At 40.9% G+C, this 16,638-nt stretch overlaps 1 protein-coding gene across 5 annotated transcripts in view; it reads right to left on the bottom strand.

The window, feature by feature from the left end:
* The window catches only part of DCDC2 (doublecortin domain containing 2), a 298,898-nt gene that overhangs the window by 143,982 nt on the left and 138,278 nt on the right, over positions 1-16,638 (bottom strand). For all 5 annotated transcript variants that reach the window (XM_077492274.1, XM_077492275.1, XM_077492273.1 and 2 more), the window contains one exon: positions 14,674-14,860. In XM_077492274.1, coding sequence (XP_077348400.1) covers positions 14,674-14,860 — 187 coding nt within the window. The remainder of the gene's footprint in view (positions 1-14,673; positions 14,861-16,638) is intronic.

Raw genomic sequence — 16,638 nt, forward strand, 5'->3', positions numbered from 1 at the left:
GTTTTGAAACTACATTTCCCATGATGCTCATGCACTATGCAGTGTGGTTGAGCATCATGGGAAATGTAGTTCCAAAACATCTGGAGTGCCAAGGTTCGCCATCACTGGTCTAGGCTGTCCCAGTGACATCAAGGACATCAACGTCACCGGACTCATCCCCCTTCCATTCGTTAGCAGACGGAGGCACTTGGGGAAGGGGGGAGGAGTCCGGTGATGATGTCCGTGACGTCACCGGATCTCCGACGGAACTCCCTGAAGACCCATAAGCCAGTGGAGAGGTGAGTACCGATCAAAAGAATTTTTATCGATCAAAAAAATTAACAGTTAATCGAGGAATTAATCTTTAATTTTCCCAGCCCTAAAAAAACTATACAAAGATAAAACATTTCAGAACATTTCAGAACTTTTTCCACCTTTAATGGGATCTATAAACTGTACAACTCAGTTGAACAATAAACCAAAATCTTTTGGAGCACACCCTTAAACTAATACTTTGTTGAAGTATTTGGTGAAGTTTTGATTTTATTACAGCACTCGGACTTTTTTTTTTTTTTATCAGCATTATACATCTTGACTTGGCAATATTTCCCCACCCTTCCTTGCAAAAGCACTTCAAATCTGTCAGATTGCAAGGGCATCTCCTGTGCACAGCCCTCTTCAGATCAACATTGGGCCATTCCAAAACTTTAATCTTCTTCTGGTGAAGCCATTCCTTTGTTGATTTGGATGTATGCTTTATAGCAATAATGAGATTCCTCTGATGCTTTGAAAGCTCTCTGCGGACCATGGCTTTTGCTGTAGGATGCGACTAAGAAAATGTCAGGAAAGACCCACTAGAACAGCCAAACTTTATTTGGGGTTAATCAGAGGCACTTTAAATGATGGCAGGTGTGTACTGACTTCTACTTAACATGAGTTTGAATGTGATTGCTTAATTCTGAACACAGCTACATCCCAAGTTATAAGAGGGTGTGCACACTTATGCAACCACATTATTTGAGTTTTTTTATTTGCACTTCCCCCCTAAAAGATTTCAGTTTGTTTTTCAATTGAGTTGTACAGTTTATATGTCACATTAAAGGTGGAAAAAGTTCTGAAATGATTCATCTTTGTCTCCCTTTTTTACATCACAGAAACCTGACATTTTAACAGGGGTATGTAGACTTTTATATCCATTGTCTGTGGATTTGTGGTACTTTGGTAAATGGTTTCTACCTATCCTTACCATATTCATACTATATTCTAATGTCTATAGCAGTGGTTGTCAACTATTGAGGTATAGGGAGCCTCAAATATGGATCCTGACATCACAGCATCTAATATTCACTTTATGTAATGCTGAAAGGACTGTTTGAAACTGCTGACATTGCCTCTTAAAAACAATGCCCCCATTCCCACTTCAGACTGCCGGGTTCCAAAAACAACACAAAAAGTACTAAAGGGCCACATGTCAAGTATACAATTGTGCATTTACTAGCAAAAACAGCAAGTCAGAATTGTGCCTTTAACATGGAGCTGCTATATATGTGAAGGCTACAAGATCACTTCTCGGGTAATCCCCAAATATTTTTCCTTTCAATCTGCCCAAGACCAATAAGGTATCTGTTGTCAATGTCTCCACACAGGAATTGCTGCATCATAGAAATCCTAAAAATATTGGGTAAAGAACATAGCTTTAGGTGATAATCTCTTCATTTGAGGTGCCTAACAAGCTCAATATTTCCATGGCTTTCCAGGTACATAGCAGCGCACTGGGGTTAATTTACTAAAACTGGAGACTGCAAAATCTAATGCAGCTAATCAGTTTCTAACTTCAGCTTGTTTAATGTTTGACAAAAAAAAAAACTGGAAGCTGATTGTTTCTATGCAGAGCTGTACCAGATTTCACAGTCATCTCCAGTTTTAGTAAATCAACACTGTGCAAGTGCTACAAGTGAAGACACCAGCAACTTTTTAGGAATTGTTGTGTAGCCTAATAAGGGCATGGAGAATACGGAAAATTGTTATCTATACTTACGGTCATTTTCCTTTACTGGCTATCCTCACGTCAACACACAATGGGTTAACTCTCCATCGGTTACCCCGGGAGCACCTCCAATAACTAAAATAAAAGACACTCTCCCTAGCCCCCCCCCCGTGTTCCTTAACTAGATAGAAACAGGCCACCAGGGAGGGCAGAGTTGTGCTGATGTGAGGATAGACCAGGAAAGGAAAATTAAAGTAAGTATGTATAACAATTTTCTGTATTCCTGACCCACCTCACGCCAGCATACAATGGGAATTACCTAGCAATGAACCGGCAGGAAAAAGTAACACTCAGCCAAAAAGATATGGTGCACAATAAAAGAAAACTTTAATTTCATTGTAAGGCTGATGAGACTATGGCTGTCCCAAACTTTGTGGATGCTGCTGCCTGAACAACCAGTCTATAGTGGAGGTCGTACACAAACTCCAACTGGCCGCCTTGCAGACATCCTCCAGAGGAACCTTGGCATATGCCGCCCAAGAGGCTGCCGTCCCTCGTGTTGAATGTGTCCACACTACTTCAGGAGGAGCCAGCCCTTGATTCTTGTAAGCTAGGGTGATAACTTTTGACACCCAGGTGGAAAACATTTACGAGCTTGGAACAAAATTCTGGACAACGCAACAGACCATTATAAAACTATTATTTTTAAGCACATATTGCCCGCCAATCCGGGACTAGGGGCACCCAGGATTTAGAGGGATTTACCACACAAACTCTGGGACTTCCAAACTAGGAGAGGCATAGAACCTGTGGGGGGGGGGGGGGGTGCAGTAGGGGGGATCTGGTCCACTAGATACCTGTGACAGCTTACAGGATTTCACATGGAAGGTGGCCTGGAGTGACCCAAAAAAGAGGAACACTGGGGGCTAGGGGGAGTGTCCTTTATTTTAGCTATCAGAGGTGATCCAGGGATTAACTGATTGAGAGTTAACACTATGAGGTTGATTTACTAAAGGCAAATATACTGTGCAGTAGAAATGCACTGCAGTTGCTCTAGATCTAAGGTGAAACTCTGAAATGAGGGAAAGCTCTGCTGATTTCTATCATCCAATCATATGCAAGCAAAAATTCAGTTTTTTATTTTCCTTGCATGTTCCCCGCAGATCTGGAGCAACTGCACTTGCAGTGCACAGACTATTTACCTTTAGTAAATCAACCCATGTTCTGAAGTGAGGTGGGACAGGGAAAGATGATTTCTGTACCTTGGGTAGATACAAGATAAGGGGCTCTTACCACCAATAGAAGTCCAGGTCAATACAAACACTGCAGCAACCCACACTATCTATACATATGTCCCTAGGAATAAGGTATTTATTATATTACCTCTTGAACCATCCCATTCAAAACCAGAGGAATATATCTGTTGATCTGGAAACAGTTGTCCCTTACACAACATACGCAGATTAGCTCTATGGTGGAACATTGAACCCGTGTGACTATATAACCACAAAAAATAATCTAGTGTCTGAATCGTCCTATGTATAAGGCCCTGTTTTGCTGGAATGTTTGCTCAATATATAGAACATTACTATTGTATATGGTCTATCATGCCAAGGGCTTATGTAGGTCTTTCTTTCTTCTAATAGATGAGAACTATAACTGCCATACTACCATAGACTAGTTACTAGTTATCAAATGCAGAAAAAAATATATTTCCATTTCACGGCCATAAAATTACATTACTTAAATGCAAATAAAATGTGTGTAAAAGAGTAAAATGACATCTGTAACATTGTAAGGATGTGGTTTATATTAAATAAAGGATAAACTGCAGATAACTTTACCTTGGGGAAACTTGTACAGCATAAGCAAAGGAGCAAAGGAAGCTGGAAGTGCGGAAGCTTGAATTAAGATACAACCTTGTGGGAGCTCATGCACATGACATCATCTGCATAAGAGTGGTTGATAAGAAAGTGTTGTATTCCTGACAGCTATAATGATCACCAAATCCTTCTATCTGCTTTAGGAAGGTGCATGTTTCAGCATTCTGAGCCCAGTGCTTCAATTGCTCCTGAGGGGCCACAAACAAGAGACTTAATAAAACAATGAATCTCTGCTACTACAGGACCACTCATTAACATGAGCAAATGGCTAGGAAAGAATGATTGAATCTGTTGTCATGCAGGTAATTAAAGTGGTAGTAAACCAAACTTTTTTTTAAAACCCTGCAAGACAATGGGGTTAATTTACTAAAGGAAAAAAAGACTATGCACTTTGCAAAGTGCAGTTGTTCCAGACCTTGGTAAACGAGTGACTTCCACCATCCAATCATGTGAACTCCACTTGCAGAGGACACTTCCAAAGTGCACAGGTTATTTGACATTAGCAAATCAACCCCAATCTTATAACGTGTTAGTATGCATCGTATACTAGCACATTGTGAAATACTTACGTTATCTTAGAACAGCCTTCCTTTCGGGTTTGCGTCCTCCAGCCGCCTGACTGGCCGTGCCGCAATGACGTCACTCCCGTGCATGCGGGATGACATCGGCAGCTAGATCCAGCGGGAATATCTCCTAGACACAGCAAGTTTAAGAAATATTCACTGTACCTACGGTAGGTCTTATTATAGGCTTACCGTAAAGAGGAACCTCAACCCCCACTTTATATTTTATCCCATCCCCTTTCACCTTTTATGCTGGAATGTCCATAATCAACATACATACCCAGTGAATCCAGTATTGATCTGTTGTGTTCCACCTCTTTGCTGCTGCACACCAATTTCTGCGCCTCCATCCCCTTTTCTTCATTGTCAGGTGCCAGGTGTCTCGTTCAGGTATTTACAGCCAGCTTCTTGATGCCACGGTGCCAGGTCCTTCCTCCTCCAACGCTGTGATGCTTCAGGGCGAATTCACACATGTACATATGCTAAATCTCAGAGCAGCTGGAGCGATCCAACACTCTGGCCGCTCTGCGTTTCCGGCTGGCTAGGGGACAGTGTGGCGCACAACTCAGTGCACCGCACTGTCGTTTTTTTTGTACCAGCTTTATTTGAAGTGTGCAAAAACGTACACTTAATTCACTGCAATGTCATGCGGCGCTATGCGATGCACTGCCTGATATTGCAGTGCGATTCGGGCCTGAGCACTGTGATAAAATGCAGCACACCTGCATTTTATTGCAACATGCTGCAGCGCAGCACTAGGCTACATTGCAGTGCGAACGGGACACATAGGAAACAATTGTTTTCTTTGTGTCTCTGTGGTGACAGATGTTTTATCATGTGGTAAAGTGTGAATAGTGTGAATTGGCCCTCAGTCAAATGCCACCTGGGACATCTAATGTAGATATCCCAGGAGGCTCAGAAGCAGGGTGATTGTCAGGGCTGGGCTCAGACTTTTTTTTTTCTGAGCTGGCCGCTCAGTTGTCAGCTAATTGCCAACTCCTATCTCTCCACAGTTACTCAGTTGTTGATGATATCCTGCTCGGCAGTCCTGCCTACTTAAGCCGTACAGTCCAGAGGTTCTCTACCTTCGCCTTGTCAACATCACAAAAACTCCTGCGATCCTGTTCAAGACTTGCTTTACAGGCATCCCTTCTGGCTCCCGATCCTGCTTGCTGTTCCACTATATTGATCCCTGACTTCTGGCTTTTCTGACTATCCGTTCCGGTTTCTGAACTTTGGCTATGTTTTGACTACATTTGTTCTTTTATACTTTTATTATTAAACAAGTATGCTTTAACTGTACTTCTGTCTCGGCCTGATTTCATAGTTTCTGACAGTGATGTCATTCCCACCTAGACAAAGGGGTATTTTGAAGGGAAGGTCCATTTTAAGGAGCAATTCCAGTTCGCAAGTATGTTGCTGCTGCAACATGCGCATTAGCAGTGTAAGGTCACAAAATAGGGTCAGTTTACCTTCTATTCTGCTAACATTAGGTATTTCATAATTTATTTATTACAAATATTGATATGGCACCCAAAATGTATGTAGCGGTTTGTACTTTGTACATTCACTGTACAGTCCCTGCATTCAAGGAGCTTACAATCTAAGGTCCCTAACTCACATGTATACATACACATACTAAGGACAGTTTGGACAGGAGCCAATTAACCTACCAGCGTTTCTTTTAAAGTGTGGGAGGAAATCGGAGTACCCGGAGGAAACCCACACAAACACAGCGTAAATGCAAACTCTATGTAGATAGTGTTTTCATTGGGATCAGTATGAGTATTCAAATAAATAAGACTGTCCATAACAACCAATGTGATTTCAGATGTCGCTTTCTAACACACTTGAACATTGACATGTAGAATATAATTAGTTGCAACGAGTAATACATATATTTTTCTTTTCTGTACAATGTATGAATTATAACCAGAGGTGAAAACTTAAATGTTGTCTGGGAACCGCACTTACTGAATACTTATTCAGCGTGTACGTAAATTACTTTTTAAAATTCTCTTTCACTATAAATTAGTATGAATCTGTAAACTAGCATTACAAAAATGGACAAAAGAGCAGAATCATAGCCTATGCTCAAAGAAATGTAAAAATGTAATTCACATCCAACTTTATCAATCATTGCCATATCTCACATTGCATCTTAGGCACCAGGTGAAAATAAGATGTACTTCCCTCAAGAAATAGCTTATTGCTTTTTTTTCCTCCTCATTAAGTACCTAAAATAATATAGCAGCATTGCACTGCCATCTAGTGGAAAATTACTGAAAATGTATGACCAAATAAAAAAAATATGTTTTTCTTTTTAAATCTTCAACTTTTGTTAATAGAATACCTAGTGATACTGCCATAAATAAAGGTCCTTACTGCACTTCCTGTTATGGGTGAAAAACTTTGCCCAGTTATGCTCCTGTATTGTCACCCTGTCATATGCACCTTTTGGTGGAGACTAAAGCCCCATACACACGATCAGAAATTCTGCCAGCAAAAGTCGGATGTGAGCTTCTGTTCAGAAATGTTGATCGCGTGTATGCTCTGTCAGACTTTTGCTGGAAGAATTCCAGCCAGCAAAATATTGGGAGCAGCTTCTCTATTTTTCGGTTGGAAAAAGTTCAGATCCAAAATTCCGATCATCTGTACAAATTGTAACGAGCAAAATTCCTACGCATGCTCGGAAACAATTTGACGCATGCTCGGAAGCTTTGAACTTCATTTTCTCGGCTTGTCGTAGTGTTGTACGTCACCGCGTTCTTGACAGTCTAAATTTCAGAGAACTTTTGTGTGACCGTGTGTATGTAAGCCAAGCTTGAGCGGAATTCCGTCAGAAAAACCATCCAAGTTTTTTCCGACTGAAAAACCGCTCGTGTGTACGAGTCATCAGGGGTTGTTTTACTAAAGACAAATACACTTGCACTCTGCAAGAGCAGTTGATCCAGAGCTTAGTAAATGAGGAAGAGCTCTGCTGACTTCCATCATCCAATCATGTACAAGCAAAAATGTATTTTTTATTTTCCTTGCATGTGATTGGGTATTCTTTGGAAAGTATAACTTTACCTCATTTACTAAGCTCTGGAGCAACTGCACTTTGCAAAGTACACAGTCCTTTTGCCTTTAATAAATCAACCCATAAATGCGGCCGTGCTGATGTACAATGTGCAGGGATGGTCCAACACTGTCACTGTTAGGAAGACGATGCAGCTGACAGAGCTGAGTGAATGCACATCGATAGAAAGTGGCTGAAAGAGGTTGAGCAACATTAAAATGCAAAAACAGATTTAAAAAGTTAACAACAGTATTTTACAAAAAGAACTAATGACATTGTTTATGATACACAGTGGTGTAGTAAACTAGATATCTTACAGTAATGCTGTATACACATGGCCGGTGTAGTGTCATATTTTGCTCCCCATTGTAGAATGCTCCGGGAGTGACGTTGCTGCAAGAAATTTCGCACTGCGCATGCGCGATGCGGTCCAAACACTGGCGCCATGCGTTCCAGAGGATTTACGACAATGCAGTTCAGTGAATCCGTCACGTTAACTTTAGACAGAGCGGAGAACGGCGGAGAGAGCGTGGGTAACCGTGGCTCAGGGAGGGGATTACCTCCCTTCACTTCCGTGACATTATCTGACGGTTTCACTGGTCAGTATTGTCGCAAATCCTTTGGAACGCATGGCGCAAGTGTTTGGAACGCATCGCGCATGCGCAGTGCGAAATTCCTGGCCGCAATGTCACTTCCGGAGCATACTACGATGCGGAGCAAAATATGACTACACCGGACTTTTCAACAGCAAAGGTCAGACGGAACAAATCCGGCGGACAATTCGATCGTGTGTGGGCTTCATCGGACCTTTGCTGAAGAAAAATCAGATGGACTTTAGATTTTGAACATATTTCAAATTTTTCCGACGGACTTGAGTCTGGTCGAAAAAAAAAAAAAGAGATGGCACTTCCACATTTACATGTGACCTACTGTGATTGGACACAGCCGATCACATAGTTAAAGAGCCATGTCATTGGCTCTTTACAGAGATCGGGGTCACGCCATGTCCTAGGAACAGAGAGCAGCCGTTCTGGGGCAACATTGATGTTGTCCCAGAACGAGTGTCGCACCGCTCCTCGGTCATTTGACGGTGGGTGGGTGGCAAGTGGTTAAAGGGATAGTTTACATTTACCACAAAACTGCCTATGCAAATAAGGGGCATCTGTAGATAAAAACTGTGCGGCTCTCACTAAAGTTGAATAAAGCCATTCTATAGGTGAAGGCCATTTACATAATTTATGAAGCCTGACTGGAATACTGCCAGGATGTTGTTTAGTACTGCCAGTATGTTGCCAAGTGAGGCCTAGTCATTACTGCTCGCCAACACCATCACAGGAGTGAGTTCTCAAATGCTGAGCTCAGAGCTACTGCATCAGGGGAGTGAAAGAGCATGTGAGGGGGTTTGATTCAGAGAAAGAGGTGGAGGTGAGCAGTGATGACTAGGCCTCACTTAGCAACGTCCTGGGAGTATTCCAGTCAGGCTTCATAAGATATGTAAATGGCCAACACCTATAGCAAGGGTATTATTCATTTTTAGTCAGAGCTAAGCCACGTTTTTTGATCTACAAACATCCCTTACCTGCATAGGCAGGTTTTTTGTAAAGGTGAACTATCCTTTTAAGGTCAGAGCTTGATATACTACAGCTGCCTCCTTTTTTTTTTAGCTAAAAGTGTGCTTACATTATACTCTGTACATTATAAAACTACATTACTCTTTACTCCAATTCTCTTTTTTTTCTACTATTTAATCATTAAATACCTTCAAGGTCAAATTACTTTTTTTTTTCAATCAAGTTTCACTCAGTTGCATTAAAAATGAGCAGCTAAAGAGTCAAACAGGGCAGTCCAAAATATAGGAAAGGTTTTTTTAAACTTTGCACCAAGGTCCTGTGATTTGTATTTGTTTCACCATAAACCAGAGAAACTCTGAGCCTTGGATCTGTAGCAGTTAACAATCCTCATAATTACAATGCTCTGTTATGCCGTTACGTGCACTTAGAAACAGTTTACAAGATTTCAATTATACAAATATATACACACACACACACACTAGAGCCCGTTCTAAGTTGCATTTGGTGGGTTTTTTCTTAAAACAGAGGGAGCATAAAACCTACACAAGGGACTGGACCCATTCCAAGCCAGAAACCTGGAGCATCATAACAGCAATGCTTGCCACTGGGCCACTGCGCCCTTTGCCATTCTGCATGGTATGACTATACATGATATGCAGGAGCACATATGTCCTTAGCTAAATACACTTCCAGCAAAAAAAAAATCATGAACAAACTACTGCTGCTTTTATGTTACAGAAGGCATCTGCCAAACCAGAGTGCCAAGGCTTCATGTGAACATATGTGCCAGCCGAAAATGTCATTTCTCTACACTGATATCTACCAGGTAACCTATTTGAACAGTTAATTACTTGCTTAATTAAACCATTTATCATCTGGTTATGCATCATAAAAAGAGATTCACTGCAATAACATATGGGAAATTTATTAAAGTTTAATTAAAAGCTTCAAACAGGGTCATTGAAACCCAGTATAATGAATGGATGACCCGTCTGAGATTTAAGAAGGTAGTTGTCAATGTCAAAATTGTGGATGGGAAAAATCTATTTTACTAGAGAAAATTACATTTGGTTAGTAGCAGTATAATGACAGATTATTTTGCATGTATTTTCTAAAGGTATGGTAAATAAAAGTAAGACAAAGGAAAAGTTGTGTTGTGTAAAATGACCGGGTGGTGTTCACATTTTTTTAAACTTTCACTAAAAGATGAGATAATTGCCTCCACTTTAGACTTGATGCAGGACATTCAAGCTTCCGTTTTTTTTTTTTTTAATTAAAATAATTAACATGTTTTACTTACCTACTCTGTGCAATGGTATTACACAGAGCAGCCCCAATTCTGCTCTTCTGTGGTCCCCCGCCAGCGTTCCTGGCTTCTCCTCTTTGGTGAGTGCCCCATAGGAAGCCCTTTCTAGGGGGGCACTCATGCAGGCTCAGTCCCAAGCCACCCTATCTGTGTCTATTGACACAGACAGGGTGGCTTGGCCCCACACCCCCGCTCCTTCATCATAGGATTTGATTGACAGCAGCGGGAGTCAATGGCTCCTGCTGCTATCGATCTGCCTAGTGAGGAGGCAGAGAGACAGAAGAGCTGCACATTTCTGGATTGAGATCGGGTTAAGGTAAGTATAAGGGGGAGCTGGGGGGATCCTGTATTACAACAGAAGGTTTTTGTAGCTTAATGCATTAAGGTAAAAAAATCTTAAGGCTTTAGAACCACTTTATGTATTTGCTACAGGCAATATCTGACCTTTTGACTATATGATGGTAAAGGATATATTCAGATTTAAATAAATAAAAAAACTGTAAATGCACATATTTTTGCAGAATTTTTTTTTTCCTGCAGGAGCCTGGAAAGCATTGCACCTGTGATCAGTGGATCAAGGTGCAATGGTCAGGCTTCTGCACACAAGCCCTGCAGCTTTCTGCTCATACCTTCATACAGACTGTCTGTTTAAATTTGCAGGGCTTGTGAATGAATTACGAGAGCACTCAGCAGTGTCCTCGCTGTTTATTCAGAAGTTGCAGGAAACTGAATGAATGGCATGGCTGTGTTGGCAGAGCCCCGCATGGCCACACTTTTTAAAAATGTTGACAGCGGGTATGGGCAGAAGATCCCCCGCCCGCTGTCACACAGAGGAGTGGGATCAGGGAATTGGCAGCAGGAGCTGGAACATGTAACATGTTCCAAAAGGCAAACTTAGAATTTATAGTCCAAGTGGCTTGAAAGAACTAACTCTCTACTTACAGCAAATACTGCAGAAATCCGAATAGGAGGTCGTGCAGATGCCAAAGAGCAGACCTCTGTGATAGAGTTTCCATCTTTCTCTGCCTAATTTCTGTCCTTAAAGCGGAACTTTGCTGCATCTGAACACCACAAACCAAGTTAAACGCTATCTAACTCATTTTTAATATTCAAAGCAAACTTGCCCATCCATTCATGTTTCCATGCTTAATTATGCTAAGAAATAACTTCCCCCTAGCATTTCTGGCCGTGAGTAAGGGCAGAGGAGTCATGTAGCATTTACTTCCAGGAATCCATCTGCCCTTAGTTCAGCCATTCAGGCAGAAGGGTGTGCTTAGCTGAGAAAACCCCACGTCCATCCTGAACACTCCTGGCATGTATGCGATAATTTGCCTAGGCATAGAAACCAGGAATTAACTAAAGAAATGTAAAAAAAAATGTAAAACAAGTATTATAATATAATTTCCTTCCTATCTATGGAACATGTGACAGTGCACATCATCTGGGGAGGGGGGCACTGGCAATATACCCTTGCCAGGATGCAACTGTGTGGCCCTGGTTACAACACCAGTGTCTCAGTCAACCAGAAAGTGGAAAAACAGTAATTGTAAGTAAAAGCAAAAATAACTAATGAATGTAAAATGATTTTGAATCAATAGAATAGAAATGTAGAAGCAAGTATTGACTTCTTCAGATGAACTTACAGCTGAGATCTAGACATCTTGCTCAAGAAATATATAATGCCTATAGGTTTTTCAACCCACCTTCATCCATTCAAAGCTAAAAAATGTTTTTGGATTATTTCATCTTCTAGTTACAGATCTGGTTAAATAATGGAATTAATAAGGGTAGGTTTAGCTTTACATCCTAAGCCCTTGTACACACGGTCGGAAATTCCGACGGAAAATGTCTGATCGGACCATGTGTGGGCTCCATCGGACTTTTCCCGTCGGAATGTCCGACCTACAAATTTTGAGAGCTGGATATAAATTTTTCCAACAACATGATCCGATCGAACTTTATCCAATCGTTTGTAGAGAATTCCGATCGGACAAAGTGCCACGCATGCTCAGATCAAATTACAAGACCAAAGCTATTGGCTACTAGCCTGAACGTAGTCCCGTTGTAACGACCGAACGTCATCACGTTCCGTACGATCGGATTTTCCGGCAACTTTGTCTGACCGTGTGTATGCAACACCAGTTTTAGACAAAATCCTTCAGAAAAAAGCCGACGGATTTTGTTGTCGGAATGTCCGACCGTGTGTACAAGGGCTAAAAGCCAGTCACTACTTATTTCAGACTGAAAACTGAAACAATACTGAGTTATATAGGTGTAAAGTCACGAAAATTCCCATGTGCACCATAACACAAGCTACAGAAATTACCTGCAGCAGATAAGGCAGACAATCTATATTAGAGATGTATACGTTTACAATGGAGGAGCTTGGCGAGAAAAAATATACTGAGAACAAAGCAGAAACGTCATTACAAAAATAGCTTTGGATTTATAAGGTATCCAGAGAGACAGCTGTGAACAGACAAACTCAATTTCTTACCATTTTAGACGTAAGCGATAGAACCTAAATGGATCAAGAAATACTATTCTACCCTTGTGGCCGGCACAAAGTACTTTACTCTTTATCTTTATTCCATCAAGCATTAAATGAGATAGTGAATCTTTTTTCATAAAACATATTCCATTCCGTTTAGATGTTTAATGTTGCTTCTAGAATACGAGTTTAAAATTGCATTGTATAAGGGCTGAACTAGCTGGTGATTTTCTATCTCACTATTGTAATCTAGCATTTCTCTGTAACTTCACACACAATAGAAGCACTGTCATTTCCAGGCCTCTATGGCGGTATTGGATGGAGAACCTGATCCTGCAATACAAAATCTACATTTTAACATGGTGTGTGAGTTTCCTGTAAATCTCATATAACTCAAATTAATGAGAAAGAGAAGGAAATGGGGCACAGCGTAGTCAGTCAGTCATTCTGCCATGACTGAACTGCTTAGTTCTGCATTTAAAATATATCTTAACCACTTAAGCCCCGGACCATTTGGCTGGCCAAAGACTAAAGTATTTTTTGCGATTCGGCACTGCGTCACTTTAACTGACAATTGCGCGACGTGGGATGTGGCTCTCAAACAATATTGACGTCCCTTTTCCCCCCAAATAGAGCTTTCTTTTGGTGGTATTTGATCACCTCTGCGGTTTTTATTTTTTGCGCTATAAACAAAAAAAATAGCGACAATTTTGAAAAAAAATACTTTTTTTTTACATTTTGCTACAATAAATATCCCCAAAAAATCTATATAAAAAAAAAAAAATTTCCTCAGTTTAGGCCGATACGTATTCTACTACATATTTTTGGGGAAAAAAATCACAATAAGTGTTTATTGATTGGTTTGCGCAAAAGTTACAGCGTTTACAAAATAGGGGATATTTTTATGGCATTTTTATTTTATTTTTTTTAGTAATGGTGGCGATCAGCAATTTTTATTGTGACTGCGACATTATGGCGGACAGATCAGACACTTTTGGCGCGATTTTGGGACCATCCACATTTATACAGCGATCAGTGCAATTAAAAATGCATTGGTTACTGTGTAAATGTGACTGGCAGTGAAGGGATTAACCACTAGGCGGCGCTGTAGGGGTTAAGTGTGTCCTAGGGAGTGATTCTAACTGGGGGAGGAGGGGCTGTGTGTGACACAACACTGATCACCGCTCCCGATTACAGGGAGCTGTGATCAGTGCCAGTGTCACTAAGCAGAACGGAGAAATGCTTGTTTACATAAGCATTTCTCCGTGAGTCGATCACGCTCATGAAGCTCACGGCGGGCGCGCCCACAACCCACTTCTTAAAAGGCAACGTACAGGTACGTAATCCTGCCTGTACGTGCCCTTCTGCCGCAGTATATCTTCCCCATAGTTATCATGTAAACAAAGAGGCAATCCAAAGCACTCATCATTCATTATTAAATTGGTAGTAAATTGAGCCACAAGAGCTGTAATACCAGATTATTCCAGTAGGTGATGCTGCAGATGAAAAGCAGAATTGCAGCCACCGGTGCCAATGTCAGAAGGTTGATGTCAGACAAAGGCTACCAGTATGCCCCTATAGAATCTCTACCTATGTAGCCACACTCAGTGAGATGGTCCAAATAGTGTTCTGTTGCTGGCCTGAATGCTGCTGAATCCCAATTGCTAGTGATGGGATGAACATCTTACTGCCTCCGCTACAGAGGGAGTGATTCAATAGGTACACACAGGCAAGACTATTAGCAATCCTGTCACTAGTAAGTCACCCATGTGGCATCAGCCTTATAAACCAAACATGCATGCCCAAAGTAGAAAAAGACAGAAATGACTTACCATTTTGTGTGTAAATGACAATGTTGCCGTTGTTGTTTATTTCCTTCTTCTGTTTCACTTTGACTGGTTTGTTGAGTATTTGAGCTTCAGGGTTTTTCTTGGGTTTAGGCTTAGGTGGTTGAGGAGAAATGATGTTGTCTACAGCGTCAGTGGAACCACCTGTGGATTTCGTTTGGCGCTCATGTCTCTGTAGGAAAAATCACATTAATACCATTAAATGTTTATACATATACATACATACATACATGCATATATTGATATCAAGCAATTTTAAAAGGGTAATGGGGGAATTCATTAAAGCTGCTGCACTACTTTTCTGCCATTAATTCCCTCCTATTAATGTACTGTTCATAAAGTATTTGTAATGCCGCGTACACACGATTGGAATTCTCGTCGGAAAAAGCTCTGATGGTTTTCCCGACGCAATCCCCACGGAATTCGGCATAAGCTGTCTTGCCTACACACGGTCACATCAAATTCCGATCATTTATAACATGGTGACCTACAACACCTACAACGTGACTAGAAAAAGGAAGTTCAATAGCCAGTAGCCAATAGCTTCTGTCTCGTAGTTGAATCTGAGCATGCGTGATTTTTGGCGTATCAGAATTGCATACACACGATCGGAATTACTGATAGAAAGTTTTTCCGTCTGGAAAATTGAGAACATGCTATCAATTTTTGGCTGGCGGAAATTCGGACAGCTAAATTCTGATGGAGCCTACACGCGGTCGCATTTTCCGATGAAAAGCTCTCATCGATCTTTTTCTGGCCGGAATTCCGATCGTGTGTACGCGGCATTACACTTTTGGTTCTGACAGCGACTCGTGCACCAAATTCAGGTAGTTATAAAATGTGCCACTTTTACATTGTGATGCTTTGAATGCGCCAAATGTAAAAGAAAAGGTAAAAGCTAATTGAAGAACATGTAAAACCAAGATTTCATATTCCTGATATGTGCCTGCTGTACCATGTACTTGTATGAAGCAGTCTCCTGTTCTCTTTGTACGATTCCTTTATGTGAAATCCCTAGTGTTTCTGTCAGTACCTCTGCTTTCATGAACCTACTCTCCTCCAATGATCAGACTTGTGCTGACCCCCCCCCCGCCCTTTCACAGCTGTTCACTGGGAAGACCAGTGTGCTGCTGTTTCTCTTCCCCTAGTGCTTATGCAGCTGGGAATAGAGGGAACGTGATCACTTTTGTGTTTATAGTGTTATATTTATACACAAATGTTATGCCCTTAATATCTGCTTTAAATAGTTTTACAAGCTGTTTCCATATACTTTAAGACCAACTTGCTTTTGACATACAGAGGGAAAAACTATCTCAGACAGATTTTGGAAAAGTGTTTCTCTCGTGCAAGTGGGGCAGCATGAAGCAAATTCAAGTACATGTTCTAGACAGGTATAAGAATTTGGCATATTCTTCACCACTTTTAAAATGCATGAGCGACACTCACAAAATCTGCCTGAGTCTTCATGAATTCAAGGGATTGAGCGCCATTGATAGCAGAGTAGAATTACTATGCATTACAAATTATTGGAACAAGCCTGATAAAACAATACATTTCATTGTTCTGTTCTAGTTTTTTTTTTTTTTTGAGGATATATCAATATAAATTGAATATTAAAATATAATGGCACTCATAATGTATCAAAATGCATAAGATATAACATGTCACGTTCAGCCATATTTACTAGATCAATTACCACTCAAGGCACACTGGGGGAGATTTACTAAAGCTGGAGCACCCAGAATCTGGTGCAGCTGTGCATGTATTGATAAACCAATCATCTTCTTACATCAGCTTGTTCAATTAGGCTTTGACAATAAAACTTGGAAGCTGATTGGTTTCTGTGCAGAGCTGCACCCATTAATGCATTCAAGTTTTAGTAAATCAAACCAACTGTGCCAAATCAATATGCAAAAATTAAGATACATCTATTTTTCTACTTCCATGGCT

The sequence above is a fragment of the Lithobates pipiens genome, unplaced genomic scaffold (assembly GCF_037356315.1).
Source record: "Lithobates pipiens isolate NorthernLeopardFrog02 unplaced genomic scaffold, aLitPip1_a1.2 Scaffold_19, whole genome shotgun sequence".
Taxonomy (NCBI): domain Eukaryota; kingdom Metazoa; phylum Chordata; class Amphibia; order Anura; family Ranidae; genus Lithobates; species Lithobates pipiens.